The 14,986-nt window shown below is 40.9% G+C and overlaps 1 protein-coding gene across 4 annotated transcripts in view; it reads right to left on the bottom strand.

Annotated features, from left to right (window-relative positions):
- The window catches only part of KIAA2026 (KIAA2026 ortholog), an 83,365-nt gene that overhangs the window by 22,202 nt on the left and 46,177 nt on the right, over nt 1-14,986 (bottom strand). For all 4 annotated transcript variants that reach the window (XM_050942950.1, XM_050942948.1, XM_050942949.1 and 1 more), the window contains 2 exons: nt 13,520-13,596; nt 119-208 (listed from right to left, as the gene is read on the bottom strand). In XM_050942950.1, the coding sequence (XP_050798907.1) occupies nt 119-208; nt 13,520-13,596 (167 nt within the window). The remainder of the gene's footprint in view (nt 1-118; nt 209-13,519; nt 13,597-14,986) is intronic.

The following is a 14,986-nucleotide window of genomic DNA, read 5'->3' as shown; positions in this document are numbered from 1 at the left end:
CTCTAGAGGCTTCTGTACAACTACTCATAAGACACACATTCTAACAATTGACAGGCTCCAGAAAATAACTGGAACAATTTTATACCCATACAAAAGAAAGTTTTTGAACATCACATACCGATTTCTTTCTAATGTTCTCCAGATCTTTGAGTTCATTCTCGATTTTTGTGATTAATTCCCTGAGTTCATCAAGATTAGTGCAAATAAGCTAAAAACAAACAAACAAACAAAAAAGACTTGGTAATGCATCATTTAAAAAACACACAATGAAGTTAAAAAAAAAAACTCATCTAAAAAACAGATTCTAATGCTTAAGTTTACCACTTGATCTTTTCTTTATTTCTGCAATTAATATACAACAAACAAGGAAAAAATCCCCATAACTTTTAGAGAAAAATCTTATTAGACAGACTTCAGTCTTCAAGCTTACATACAGATGGAGTAGCTGAAATTTGGATACCGGTGGCTGCGTCTCCATAAGTTCTTACATAATTTACACTTCCCCACTTGTCAATGCCTGCATCAGAATCCAGGTACTTTCTAAAAGACAAACTCACAGTGCAGAATGACACAGATCAAGAAACTTGCCCTAGTTTTAACTGTGCCTCTGAATACCTTTGTGCATGTTCCAAACGATTCCTTAGCAAGTGAATCCATGCTAACACTGAGCTGCAATTGTGCTAGTAAGGTAATTACACCTTATTTTTATTTATACAAAGTACCAGTAAATAAATGTAACGATCATTTAAAATAGAAAGTCAACAAAAGACAAAGGGCCAAATTTAGTCTTGGTGTAAGGAAGTACAACTTCACTGACTTTAATGAGTCGCACATGTTTACACTAAACACCCATGAAAGGTAATCAAAATAACACAGCTGTTTTCACAAAGTAACATGATTTGAACAAAAATAAAGCACCCAATATAATGTAACCCTATATAATATACTGTTACTAATTTCTTCAACAGATGGCTTGTTTTCTTAATATTTCCTTTCAGAATGTAGCTGTTAATTTCTTGATTAATTATAGGCTTGTCTACATTCAAAAGGTTGTGCCGCTACAGCTGCACTGCTGAAGTGGTTCTGTAGATACCACCCACACCAATGGGAGGGATTCTCCCATTGGCATAGGTAACTCACCTCCCCGAGAGGCAGTAGCTTGCACTGTCTACATGGGGATTTAGGTAGTTTTAGCTATGCTGCTAATTAGTGTGGATTATTCACACCCTAATGTAGTTAAACCAATCTAATTTTCTAATGTAGACCAGGTCTATGAGTACAAACACAATGTGAGCAAATAGAAGAAGAATTCTGGTTTACTAATGTCAACAACAGGCTTTTAATCTAGAAACTATAAAACTAGAAATTTTTTATTCATATGACTGAATTTTAGAACATGTGTGTGTGTGTGTGTGTGTGTGTGTGTGTGTGTGTGTGTGTGTGTGTGTGTGTGTGTGTGTGTGTGTGTGTGTGTAAGAGATATCAGCTGACAGCAACTTTTTTCCAAAGCCTATTATGCTGCATGGTTGTTCACTGGATTTAAAATATCAAAATAAGTGATACCAAAAACCATTTAAGTCTATCTTCAAAATGTTCACTAATGATTACAAACATAATAAAATCTTTTAACAATAACAGGACACAAAATCAAAAATGACAGAATACAATTACTAATATTTATGGCAAATCATCAAATTATTCTAGTGCACTCTGATTTCAGTTATTTTAACACAGGAAATTTTAGCACGGGAGCAAGTTAAAATAAAATCTAATGTACGCTGATTTGACTATTTCAGGCTCCAAGGGTCCATATGCCTACCTTCCCCCAATACAATTTTTTGTTGTTGTTTCTGATACTTCCCTTCTCCAACGCTATTATTTAAGAATAGCCTTGTTAATAAAATATAGTATACAATCTTTTGGCAAGATACTGAGGTTTGAAAGACAGCTAATGCATACAGGCAACAATTACTTTCCATAGCACTTTACTGACAAAAGAAAAGTTTTATACACACTTCAGTGGGTCTTTTTAAGAAAGTGGAGTAACTCTAACTTTATTAAACAAAACAGAAATAGAGAATAAGTGAGCAAATGATCAATATATCTTAGGCTTTTTCAAAGTATTCCTTTTTTACTGAAAAACCAAAAAATATATGTTTGCACAATCTGCTCTTCAGGTAGCTAGCAGCGCCACCTACTCTTAAGTTGCTCAATTCTTTCTATTACAAAACTGTTTTCAGTTGCTTATAACTTTGCCAAAACATGAACCATTTGGGCTGAAGTTTCCCAGGCCAAGTTTCTGCCTCAGGCTGATGATTTTTTGCTTGTTTGTTTGTGTGTTTGTTTTTTGATTGATTAAGTTTCAGCAAAAATGGTCCCGCCATTTCCACAAATGAAAATAGGGAAAATACATTGTTTGGCCAAATGCTGAACAAATTATTGCAACTGTTTTGTATAAAATTCTAGCACTTCCATGGTTGGGGGCAACAGCTTGAAATTTGGCAGGAGATATCCTAGGGAAGATGGACTGTGAGGGAGAAGGGATAACTGGAACTCAGATCCAGATGTTAGAACTGGATGGGCATAGAGACTGGGAAAGGGAAAAGTTGCCCACAGTTGGAAACTGGGATTAGCTAGATGAGAACCCTCGGATGAGGAGCTGTGGAGGGGGAGAAAACAGACTGGGATAGTGACTGGATGAGGGAGATGGGGCAGAAAGTGTCAGGCTTAGGGTGAACAGGAGCAGAAAGGTCTGTGACTACTAGAGGGCACTCCCCTTTAGAACCAGGAATGGAACCCAAGATTTCTGAGTCTCGCAATTACTCAGCTGTCTGAAAATATCTGTGGAACTCATTGGCAAAGTGTGCATCTAATCCCCCTCTAGTGCTAATCCACATAGAGGATGACAACCTACTACTACCACCACCAGTTACTATACTAGCTCAAGCAGTGAAGATCTGTGCTGTGGATCCAGGGGTGAAAATAACTTAAGAGACTTATCGGTACGTAGGGTGGCTGGGCTCCTGGGCAAGGTGTGTGTGGGGGGGTCAGCTCTGGGCTCCCAGATGGCGCAGGGCTCAGGTGGAAGGGGCAGGGCTCGGGCCAGACTCCCCCAGCCAGCTCTTCAGCACTGCCCAACCTGCACTGCCCAGGGCTCCGCTGGTGATTTAAGTGGTCCGGGGTTCCAGCTGCTGCCCAGAACCCCAGGCCCTTTTAAATTGCTGGGCCCTGGGGCAGCTGCCCCTTTCGCCCCACCAGTCAGCAGCCCTGCCAGTATGGTGCTTAAAGCGCTGCTGCGACAGCACTTTAACGAACTGGCGGCCACTTACTTATTGGTACGCCGTACCAGCTTACTTTCACCTGTGTGTGAATCTAAAGTTTCAACCCTGCTGATGAACCATGTGGGTAGCAACATGATGCCACATGATGAATTTTATTTTTTCAGTCTGCTTTTTTAAAAGCCTAGAAAATTACACACAAAAAACTGTTTAAGGAACACTGAGGTTGCAAAGTCAACCATTCAAAAGTTAAGAAATGCCATCATTAACATTGTCTATGCAGTCTCCTTGTGCATATGCACTATGATACAGTTTTTAATTCCATGATCACATATTATCTGCTTCACAAGACTCCTGCATCATTCAATGTACAGGATGTACTGTGTTCTCAGGATGAATCAGAGGTTATATAGTGAAGAAGGCTGTAATACCCCTACCTCATTTGTTGCAGAAGTTGGAAGGTGCGCAGTGAATACGGCAAGAAATTGCAGGAAGAGAAAGGATGGTCTCATGATTAAGGCATGAATACTACTTTGGAGAACTGGATTCTATACCTGCCTCTGCCGCAGAGTTCTTATGTGATGCTGGGCAAGTCACTGCATCCAAACTTTTCATAGATGTTCACTGTGTGTTCTTGGATGCCCAAATTGAGACCCTGGGGATTGATATACAGAAATGTTGAGCACTTATAGCTGCACGTGAAGTTAATGGGAGATGTGCTCTGAATATATAAAGGGCTACATAAAGCTAAGTTGTCTGAAAAATCAGATCTTAGGTGTCAAGTTGGGCACCAAAAGTGGATACTTTTGATTTTAATCTCTAGGTAACTCAGTTTCGCATCTGTAAAATTGGGATTATACCATCCCCTCACCTCACAGGTGTACTGCAAAGGTAAATTAGTTAATGCTTGTGAAGCACTCAGATACGATAGTAATAAATGCCTTAAAGAGTCCATAAAAATATCAGTAATTTTGTATTCACAGCAGGATTTTGAAGAATTTGCAGTAAACAAAGCCTGAGGCCACACACTGAATGACAATACAACAAAATATTGAAAAACAGCTCAGTCAGTGAACACTATCAATTCAGTGCACTGAACGATGACAGGATTCTACGGAGGGAAAAAGTATGTGATGATGCAATTATAGACTGTATCATAATGCATAAGTGCAAGGGGGCAGAATTAAGGTTGCACAGACTACTTTAATTTTGAAATTTCCTAAATTTGGGTACTTGACTTTGAAAACTTAATGATTTTTTAACAGTTTTTGGGGGAAATATAATTTAAAGGATAGTTTTATGGTCCCTTAATGGAGGATCAAATTATTTACAATATTTCAAACATGAGACAAGTTAAGAAATATTTTCAGCCTTCATTCTGTATTTTCCTGCATTTGCAGCTTTAACGCAAGACTCTTTACTTTAACTTCTACTGTAATAGGGAAGAAAATAAAAGACTGTAAAATCATAACGTAGTGTTTCCCCTTAATACAAGATTTAAAATATATTATTCTATCTTCCTCTATAAAGCCCACTGACTTATATAAAAACAATAAAAAGAAGATACATTTCCTTATGCATACTACTTTGAAATGGAAGCAAGCCATCCATTGTTTGAATGAGATTGCATAAAGAAACATACCTTCTTTTTGTTGTTGTTGAAGGTCTAGTAGGCTGAATTCAATGTTTCATTTTTTTGTGATAATATTGCATTCTAAATTGGTTCAAAGATTTTGCCACTCAGCTTAAGGGAAAATGCCACTAAGGAAATCAGAACATCTACGTTTTTCTTCATGTTGTCACGTCCTTATAGCTAATTGCTGGGAGGGTTTTCAAGAGAAGCACGTAAAACAACACACTTTCTACTACTAAATATTCTGAACAAGAATGTGGGAAGAAAGTCGTGCCCTTTATGGCTTTTGCAGGTGGTGACGGAAGACAAAGTTTGGGTCTTTCAGGCACCTAGTCTGCAAATATTTATGTATATGCTAAAACTAAGTGGTGTGAATAGTTCCACTGAAGTCTATGCACATTAAAGTTAAGCATGTACAAGAATTTGGGCTGATTAACAAATATGGGCCTGATTTTCAGAAGTGTTGACCAATTACTATGGCACTCTGTACCTCAGAGCAGCACTCTGGAACCCCCATATTTATGCCATGCAAGGTATTATATGAAAGTTCATGATTTGCTGAAACCCATTTTTCTGCCAAAATATGTATATCATTAGCGTGTATGACGTTATCAGATTTTGCTGTATGGCTGTTACTGAAATATGCTGCAAGTTTGCTAGTGGATGATGATGGAGGATGCAGGAGGAGGACTGATGATGGATCACTCGGTAACGAGTATGATCATCTTCCATGAAAGTTATTAGCCATCTGAGGACCCATAAGGCCAATCCTTGAACCACAAGTTCTATTACAATGAGGGTAGATATTTTTAGGTTCAGCAGGAGACTGTTGACTATCACTGGAGACCACTCTCTCCTTTCTTCTGCACCTCTTGTCCTCTTCGGTTTGTCGGCAAGCAAGTTCAAAATGCAGGGAACCATCACGCAGGATTTCACTCCAATTTAAGCGATCCTGGGCAAGTGTGTCCCAAGTATCAATGTCAATATTACATTTTTTAGGGTGTCCTTCAGCAAGTCCTTATAATGCTTCCGTTGTCCATCCATGTTATAGTACCCTTATTTTAGCTGAGCGAACAGGACCTGTTTTGGGAGGCAATGGTCTGGCATCCAGACAATGTGACCAGTCCAGTGGAATTGCTGACTGATGATCATTGCCTTTGCTTCTTCCAGAACAGTAATATTGGTGCGACTGTCTTCCCATTTGATCTTCAGAATCTTACGAAGGAGCGTTGATGGTGCCTCTCAAGGACTTTCAAGTGGTGTCTATTGGTCGTCCAAGTTTCAGACCCATACAACAGTGTTGGGAGAATAACAGCTTGATAAACAAGAAGCTTGGTGTTTGTTTAAATGTCATGATCTTTAAAGACTCTGTGCCATAAATGAGAAAAAGCTGCACTGGCACAGCTCAGGCGATGTTGAATTTCTGCATCAATATCTGCCTTGGATGAAAGATGATTTCCAAGGTAGAGAAAATGATCGACGTTCTCCAGTGCCACTCCTTTGATTATGATAGATGGGGCATGTAATACCTCATTTGGAGAGGGCTGATGGAGCACTTTAGTCTTCTTGATATTAAGAGTGAGATCAAGACATGTGTAAGCATCAGCAAACACATTCAAGATCGTTTGAAGTGGGCAAAGATTGCGTTGTCATCAGCATACTGAAGCTCCACAATAGATGTTCTGGAAATCTTACTCTTAGCTTTCAGCCTGCTAAGCCTGAACAGTTTTCCATCCATTCTGTTAGCAATTTCAACGTCACCTGTGAACTTTCCAGCAATTAGGTAAAGAATGACGACAATAAAAGCCATAAACACAGTTGGACACATCCCTGTTTTGAGTCCTGTTTGTACTATGAAAGGTTCATTCTGAGAGCCAGTGCTGCTCAGAACAGTTGCTTTCATGTTATCATGAAGCAATTTTAGGACATTGATGTATTTATCAGGACATCCAATCTTAGAAAAGTACAATCCAGCACGGCAATTCACTGAGTCAGAGGCTTTAGTTAGATCAATAAAAGCCATGTATAGTGATCGGTTTTGCTCCCAACACTTTTCTTGCAGCTGCCGTGCTGTGAAGATCATATCCACAGTTCCACGACATGGTCAGAAACCACTCTGTGACTCCGGTAAAATTTCTTCTGACAGGGCAGAAGGCGGGTTGCAAGAATCCGCGCCAGAACTTTGCCTGCAATGGCTAGGAGGGAGATACCATGATTATGCCCACAATCCACTTTATCTCCTTTCTTGAAGAGGGTGAGAATCAAGGCATCCCTCATTTCACTGGGTAGTTCCTCCTTTATCCAGATTTTAAGGAGAAGCATGTAAAGCTGCCGAATTAACTCTGGTCCTCCGTTTTTAAAGATTTCAGCAGGGAGCCCATTTAGATCTGCTGCCTTGTTGTTGTTCATCTGCATGGTGACATTATGGACCTCATACAAATTGGGAGGGTCTCAGAGCTCATCCCTAAACGGTCATTAAGGGATTTGCTCAAGGACTTCATCTACAACCACAGAATTACTGTTAAGATCTTCAAAATGTTCTTTCCAGAGACAATTAATGGTTTTGTTGTCCTTCAAAAGTGTGGTTCTGTCCTTAGAGCAAAGAGGATTCATACCATGAAAAACTGGCCGATAAATAGCCATGGTGGCACTAAAGATACCACATGTATTGTGGATGTCCGCAAGACATTGGAGTTCTTGAGCTTTCTCAGGCTACCATTTGTCCTTAAGTTCTCTGGTTTAACGCTGTACTTCCTTCCTCGCCTTAGCATGGGCTTCTCTCTTTATATTACAATTTATGTTGTTCCGCCTAGCACGAAATGCCATTCTCTTCTCATTGATGAGCTGCTCAATTTCAGCATCATTCTCATCAAACCAGTCCTGATGTCTTCTGGTTTGGTAGCCTATAATTTCCTCACAAGCACTGATGATCACGACTTTCAATTGGCTCCATTGTTCCTCAATTTCTTCTGGAAACTCTGATGGAAGCTTTTCTTCTAAGACTGCTTGGAAGCGGCCACATTTAATAGGTCCTTCAAATCTTGAATGTTCAAGCTTGCGCCTGACCTGCTTCTTTTGCAGCCTCCATTTGGGAGCAATCTTACTTTCCATTGTGGATCAAATAAGGCGATGATCTGTCCAACAGTCATCAGCACTTGTCATTGCTCTTGTGACGTCACTACAATCTCAGGCACAAACTATGACATAGTCAAGGAGATGCCAGTGCTTTGACAGTGGGTGTCCCTAAGATGTTTTGAACATTTTTGTCAGAAAAAGGTGTTCGTAACAATAAGTTCATGTCCAGTACACTTAGTCAGGAGCAGAATTCCATTTGAATTGCTTTTGCCAACGCCTTCTTTCTCAGTAGTTCCTTTCCACAGGTAGGAGTCTTGTCCAACATGTGCACTGAAATCCCCCAGAAGGATGATCTTGTCTTCTGTAGGAGTCTCCAATAAAATGGTTTCCAACTGAGAATAAAAATGTTCCTTTACATTCTCATCTGCATCCAGTGTTGGTGCACAGGCAGTCACAATAGCTGCCTGTTGATTTTTGGTGAGCCTCAGTCCAAGCGTCATAAACCGCTCATTGATGACAACTGATACCTTACAGAGGCACCTTACGAGCTTGTTCTTTATAGCAAAGCCCACTCCATGCAATCGGGGTTCATCTATAGATTTTCCCTTCCAGAAGTAGGTGTATCCGCCTTTCTCCTCCTTCACCTGTCCTTCATCAGCCCTTCTAGTTTCAGACAAAGCAGCAATATTGATGTTAAACTGATTCAATTCACAAGCAATAATGGCTGTACATCGCTCTGGTCGGTCACTGTTTGAATTGTCCATCAGGGTATGTACATTCCAAGTTCCAAAGTTGAAAAGTTGCTTGCATTTTCGACCGCTGAGGTGGTGATCCTGCTGGATGGGGCTATCCAGCCAGGAAAAACAGAGGAAAGACTATTTTTAAGGTACCTTTTCTAAACCCCTCCCCATGGGGGGTGAGCAGAGTGAATCCTAAAAAGGACTGCTCAGTCGTGGGTGCAGCTGCCGAGATGCTCGACCCGCCTCAGTCCTCGAGCAAGACGACTGTATCACACACCCACCGCAGTGTCGGTCTGTGACTAGGAACTTCTAGATTTCACTGTCCTGTTCCAATCGCCACTCGCCGATTGCCACTGGACTTTTGACTTGTACAAAAGTCATTTCCCAAAAAATTGGAAGATGCCTGTGCGGGACTTCTTTTAAAGTGAGAAGATTGATGCACAATCATCACCAAACTATCCTTGACAGATAGAGGACTTGAAACTAATGGCATGGACACCATGATGATTGGAAATGCTCTATTTTCTGCAGCCTTCATCAACCTTCACAGCTGTTGTAACATTCCACAACAGTTTCACCCCCATTGTGCAGTTATCCTCCATCTGCTCTGCTGTTAGGGACTTCTTGAATCCAAGAAATCCCAAGAAGCAGCTAGTGACATACAGAGGTGACTGTGACATTATCTGATTAACATATGATCATGTAGATGATTGTTGCTACCACTGTTATATAATTGCAACAAATCTTATACAAGGTGTGTCAAGTAAGCTGTTTATGGAACGGTTCTCATTTGCTGAATATGATTATACTATTTGTATGCATGTATCATTTTGTATCTGAAGTTATGAGTATTGGCTGTATACCTCTATTTCAAATATGTTTGCTCCTGTGGTAACGCCCACAAGGTAATTAGCCTGCACATCTTGAAGGGACTATACAAGTTAAACAGCTCATCAAGGAACACTTGGACCATGGAAGACGCCCAGCCACACCTTCTAACTAGAGTGCCAGTAATGGCTTCTAATGTGACTGAGCAAAATCATGCATGGACATGTGACTCCAAATTCCATCCTGTTACCTGTAATTTTCCACAGTAAGAACAATTGATTTCCCTTCAATTGGCAAAAGCAATAAAAGGCCCTGGAAACACCTCCATTTTGCCTCTTTCCTGCTCAAACCTCTACTTATGCTAATGGGAGCATTCTAACCAGAGGACTGAGGACCTTCCAATGATTTGGAAGCAACCAGAGACTTAACAAGATGGTATCGGTGGCAAGTTCTATGGGCCCGTGGTGCCCGGGCACCATGGGCCCGGCTCCAGCACTCTGAGGCCAAGTCTCTCCCTCAGACCTCCCTTCCACCCGGTGCGTCCCCCAGGCCATTTAAAACAGCCTGTGGCATCCACTCATCACTAGCAGCGCAGCAGAGCTGAGCAGCTTCCTGCCTGCTCACTCCACGTGGCTGCCGGCCCCTCCCTACAATCCCTGGGCAGGGTGGGTCTGCGTCCCACTGCAAGAGTCCCTGTGGCCAATGGGAAGCTGCGGGGGCAGTGCCTGGGGGGTGGGGGTAGCAGCACATGGAGACTCCCGGGCTGCCCTACCGAGGAGTTCCAGGTAAGTGCCACACTCCCCCACCCCCTCCCAGAGTCTGCACCCCACCCTTCGGCCCCCAAACTCCCTCCCAGGGCCTGTACCCCCTCTCTCCACACACCCTCCAGCCCCCAAATGCCTTCCAAGAGCCTGCACCCTTCTCCCTCCACACCCCCTCCCATTCCCAAGCTCCCTCCCAGAGCCTGCACCCCCACTCCCTTCCCATATCCACTCCTACACCCAAACCCTCTCCCAGAGCCTGCACCCCGACCCCCAGCCCAGAGCCAGCACCCAAACTCTGTCCCAGAGCCTGCACCCCTCACCCCCTCCTGCACACCCACCCCCTGCCGTAGTTTGGAGCCTGCACCCAGCACCTAAACTCCGTCCTAGAGCCTGCACCCCCACCCCCACCCCCTTCTCCCACACCCTCTCCTGCCCCCAAACTTGCTCCCAGAGCCTGCATCCCAGCCCTCCACACTCCCTCCCAGAGCCTGCAACCCTCACCCCCTCCTGCACCCCAACCCCTTGCACAAGCCCAGAGCCTGCACCTCCAAACGTCATCCCAGAGCCTGCACCTCCACTCCCTGCCACAGCCTGGAGCCTGCACCCAGCACCCAAACTCCATCCCAGAGCATGCACCCCAGACCCTCTCCCCCACCCAAACTCCCTCCCAGAGCCCAACCTCTCATCCATCCTGCACCCCAATCCCCTGCCCCAGCCCAGGGCCTGCACCCCAGACTTCCTCCCTACACCCAAACTCCCTCCCAGAGCCTCAGGCAGGTTGGGGGCGGAGTTGGGGGGACAGGTTCTGGGCACCACCAAAATTTCTACAAACCTGACGCCCCTGCAAGCCAGCAGTTTATTCCATCACTGCTACAAGACTGATCCAAGGACTTGGCAATTATTGTGTGTATTTGATTCCTTTAACCAATTTTAACTCTCACTTTTCTTTTTTTTAATAAATAAACCTTTAGATTTTAGATACTACAGGATTGGAAACAGAGCGATTATTGAGTAAAATCTGAGTTATATATTGATCTGGATATGTGGCTGGTCCTTTGGGACAGAGGACCCTTTTGTTTGATGAAATGGGTTTTAAATAACCACTCTCTTTAAGTCGTGTCTGGGTGTTGAATCTAAGAATGGAATGCCTAAGGAGACTGCTTTTTTGACTTCTTGTTAGCCAGTGCGGTGAAACAGAAATTTACTTTTGTTGTTGGTTTGGGAGCATAACCAGCAGTTTTGGGGTGTGTCTGCCCTATTTCTCAGCAGTTTGTCCTGAACTTCGTATTCTCAGTAGTGACCCCCACCCAGCTACGGTTGCCATGCATCCGGTTTCTGACCCGAATGTCCAGTCGAAAAGGGACCCTGGTTCCACCAGTTAATACTGCTGTTAGTTACATGTCTGTATTTTGGGCAGGTTGTGGCTGTTACAAGGTGTGAATAATAATTTGCTCAGCCACTGAGATTCTTTTTTAAAGGATCTCCCTAATAAGATCTATCCTGATAAAATAAAGTTCAATAAATAATATGCAATTCGCATGTCCACATTATGGTTTTGTACAGAGCGAAGAGTTTCTATATTGCCAGATATGTCTCATGTATATAAAGCAACTTCTGAGAACAATTCTGAACTTTATGTATTTATTTTACAACAGGTCTATGTGCAAGGATAGCAATACTCTTATGATTATTAAAGTGCCTCACTTTCCATATTTCATACCCTAAAAACAGGCTTGCAGAGCCTCAATTAAAAGACTATCACTATATTAATGAAATGCTATAAATATTTCTTGAGTACATATTTAGAGTACAGGGCACCAAGAGAGCATTATAAATGCACACTTTATCCTGTCACATCCAAAAACTCTAGCAGTCTTTCCACTATAAGTCCTTTAATATGCATATATTCTTGGACAGGACTCCTCTTTTTCAGCCCTGCCTGCACACTATTAAAAAAGATTTCCTAGTAAGGCTGTGTTGCCAGTATTGACAGGTTATAACTTAATCAAAACAGTTTTAAAACTCATTGGGGCTCCATATTATCTGGAAGACATTTTAAATAAGTTATGTCTTGTCTACATTCGAATCATAGCTCGACTAACAAACAGTTTTTAAAAAACAATAGCATATGCAGGGCCTTATGAATACATAATTGTAAATTAAAATATATGTGGATAATGTGCTAAGAATAACAATTTTTGTGGCATACTTAACATACTTTCCTTCCCCCCCCCCTCTTTTTTATCAGTACCCTTTCCTCCTCCATAATCTAACACTTCTACAGATGCTAGTTGCAATCTAGTACCATAGTAGGAGCACACAAAAATATTTACCTACAGGTAGTGATCTAGGGTTAGTTACTAAGCATTACCATTTAGAAATTCTTCCTGTGCCCTCTTCTGGGACACTGCATCTTCACAGAAGAAATCGTTCTATTTGTGGTTTTCCAGAATGATTACAATTTATGTAAGGCCTTAGTGCTAAGAATATTATTGATGCCTTTCTTTAAGTAAGAGATATAAAAGAGTAAAAAGACATTCTTGTAGTTACAGAAGTGCTCCAATCCAAGTGAACATGTATACATAAATCACGATCTATAATAGAAATACTGAAAGACTTTAACTGTTGTAGCACAAGAAAACAACACTATTATAGTTAGCATTCTCTGAGCTCTCCAGTCTGAAGTTCATGTACAGATGAGAGTTAAAACTAAAAAAAAAAAAAAAATCTCACAAGTCTGGCTTTCTTCAGTCTCAGAGTAAATCAAGCAAGGTTTCCCTTATACACAGATATGCAATATCACACAACATGTAAAAACGCAACTAATTATACCCATAGAAACTACGGGTTTGTTAATATGTACACAGTATTACCTGAATCACTATTAGTTTTTCAAATCATGTTCTTTATTTTTTCCTTGACAAACGATCTTACTTAAGTAGCTCTCGGCAACACTATGTAAGGCTGTCCATGATTAAATATATACAAAAACATTTACTACCACAAAAGCAGCACACACATCTGAAAATGCTATCAGATTAATTCTTTGGATCTGCTTGTCTGTGATGGGAATAAAATAAGAGAGTTACTCCTCATTAATTGCAAGCATAACTTCTGGAGTTACAGCCAATTGCAGTAGGAGATACATGCTCTAAAGACATTTAGATTTCAAGTATATAAAACAAAAATTAAGACATTTACCTGAAATTCTGGCACCGAAGGCTTTGTGACAGCTTTCCTCTTCTTTGTAATTGCTTTTTTAGATATGGATTTTTTTCCTTGTAAGATTAAAAAAGAAAAGATTCATAATGCTGTTTATTGCACTTCATTAATAAAACCAAATTACATACAACCTTGAAAGTTAAATTATAACTAACAGATAGCTCATGGTGAGTCATGTAAACATCATGAAACACAACCGAACTCAGCAAAAGCAAACATTAACCTACAAGTACCTGTGTGTGGGGCACCTTTATTTCAACAATGAATAAACCCACTATAAACTCCAACACATCAAATGAAAATTAAGAACATTAGTAAACTATGAAAGAAACATTCACGCTACCATTGTGACCAGGAGGGGGAGGGTGCATAATTTAAACCAGAAACATAAATGGGGGGGGGAAACAAAACACTTTACCTACAAAAACTCTTCTCTGATGTTAGTATCCCACATTGATCAACACACTAGGCCTGGGGCCTTTGGCGTGTGATATTAAGTCTGCTCTCAAAGCACAAGTAATTTCTAGAAATCACCTCTTGGACACACTGGAGTTACCATACCAGATGAGATCACTGCTCAGTCTAGTCCAGCAACCTGTACCTGGCGGCAGCCAAAACCTAAACCTGCTTTAGAATAAGGCAAACGCCTTCCACACAGTGCATTTCCTTCCCAACTGCACAATGTAATCATATGAAAAAAAAATTCCTATTAAACTTTAAAGGCAATCAGTTTACTCTTAAAATATCAGGGATAATATTCCTTGTAATCTCTCAAACTAACAAAATAGCTATAAATGTTACACGTGCGCAAGATACGCAGGGAATAAGTTTCTTTATTTCTACAACCACCCACAATTGTACATATTTAACATCTTTGATCTCTTTATTTGCACTCTAACCATTAATCCATCTCTGCCAACTATTCCAAACCTCAGAATAATTTGCAAAAAGCTGCAAATGAACAAAAATAACCAAATAATTTAAAAACAAGCTACCACATAAAGTTCCCTTTTTTTTCCCCTCTAGTATGAATCAGGTAAAAAATTACCAAATTCTTCTCATTGACTTGCCTGAAGCAAGTGTTTCGGGGGTTTTTCTGAGGTGATTAAAATTTCATGAAACATATTTTGGTCCATATTTTTCCAAATTTGGTCTGATAAATTTTAATTATTTTAGTGACAATGTGCTTTGTAGTGCAAATTCAAAGATATGGCTCCTATTAGGATGTATCCAGAACAGCACAGAAAACAATGAAAATATTATTTATATATATCAATGATAAATTGTCACCTGGAATACTGTGTTATAGAATATTCTGTTCTCATCACGCTATTTCAAAAAAGATATAGCAGAAACAGAAGTGGTCTAGAGATGGGACACAAAAATAACGGTGGACATGGAAAGACTTCCATATGAGAAGCAGCTGAAAACTACTGAGATATTATA

Source organism: Gopherus flavomarginatus, chromosome 3 (genome assembly GCF_025201925.1).
Source record: "Gopherus flavomarginatus isolate rGopFla2 chromosome 3, rGopFla2.mat.asm, whole genome shotgun sequence".
NCBI classification, from domain to species: Eukaryota; Metazoa; Chordata; order Testudines; family Testudinidae; genus Gopherus; species Gopherus flavomarginatus.
This window is presented reverse-complemented; position numbering and strand designations above follow the sequence as displayed.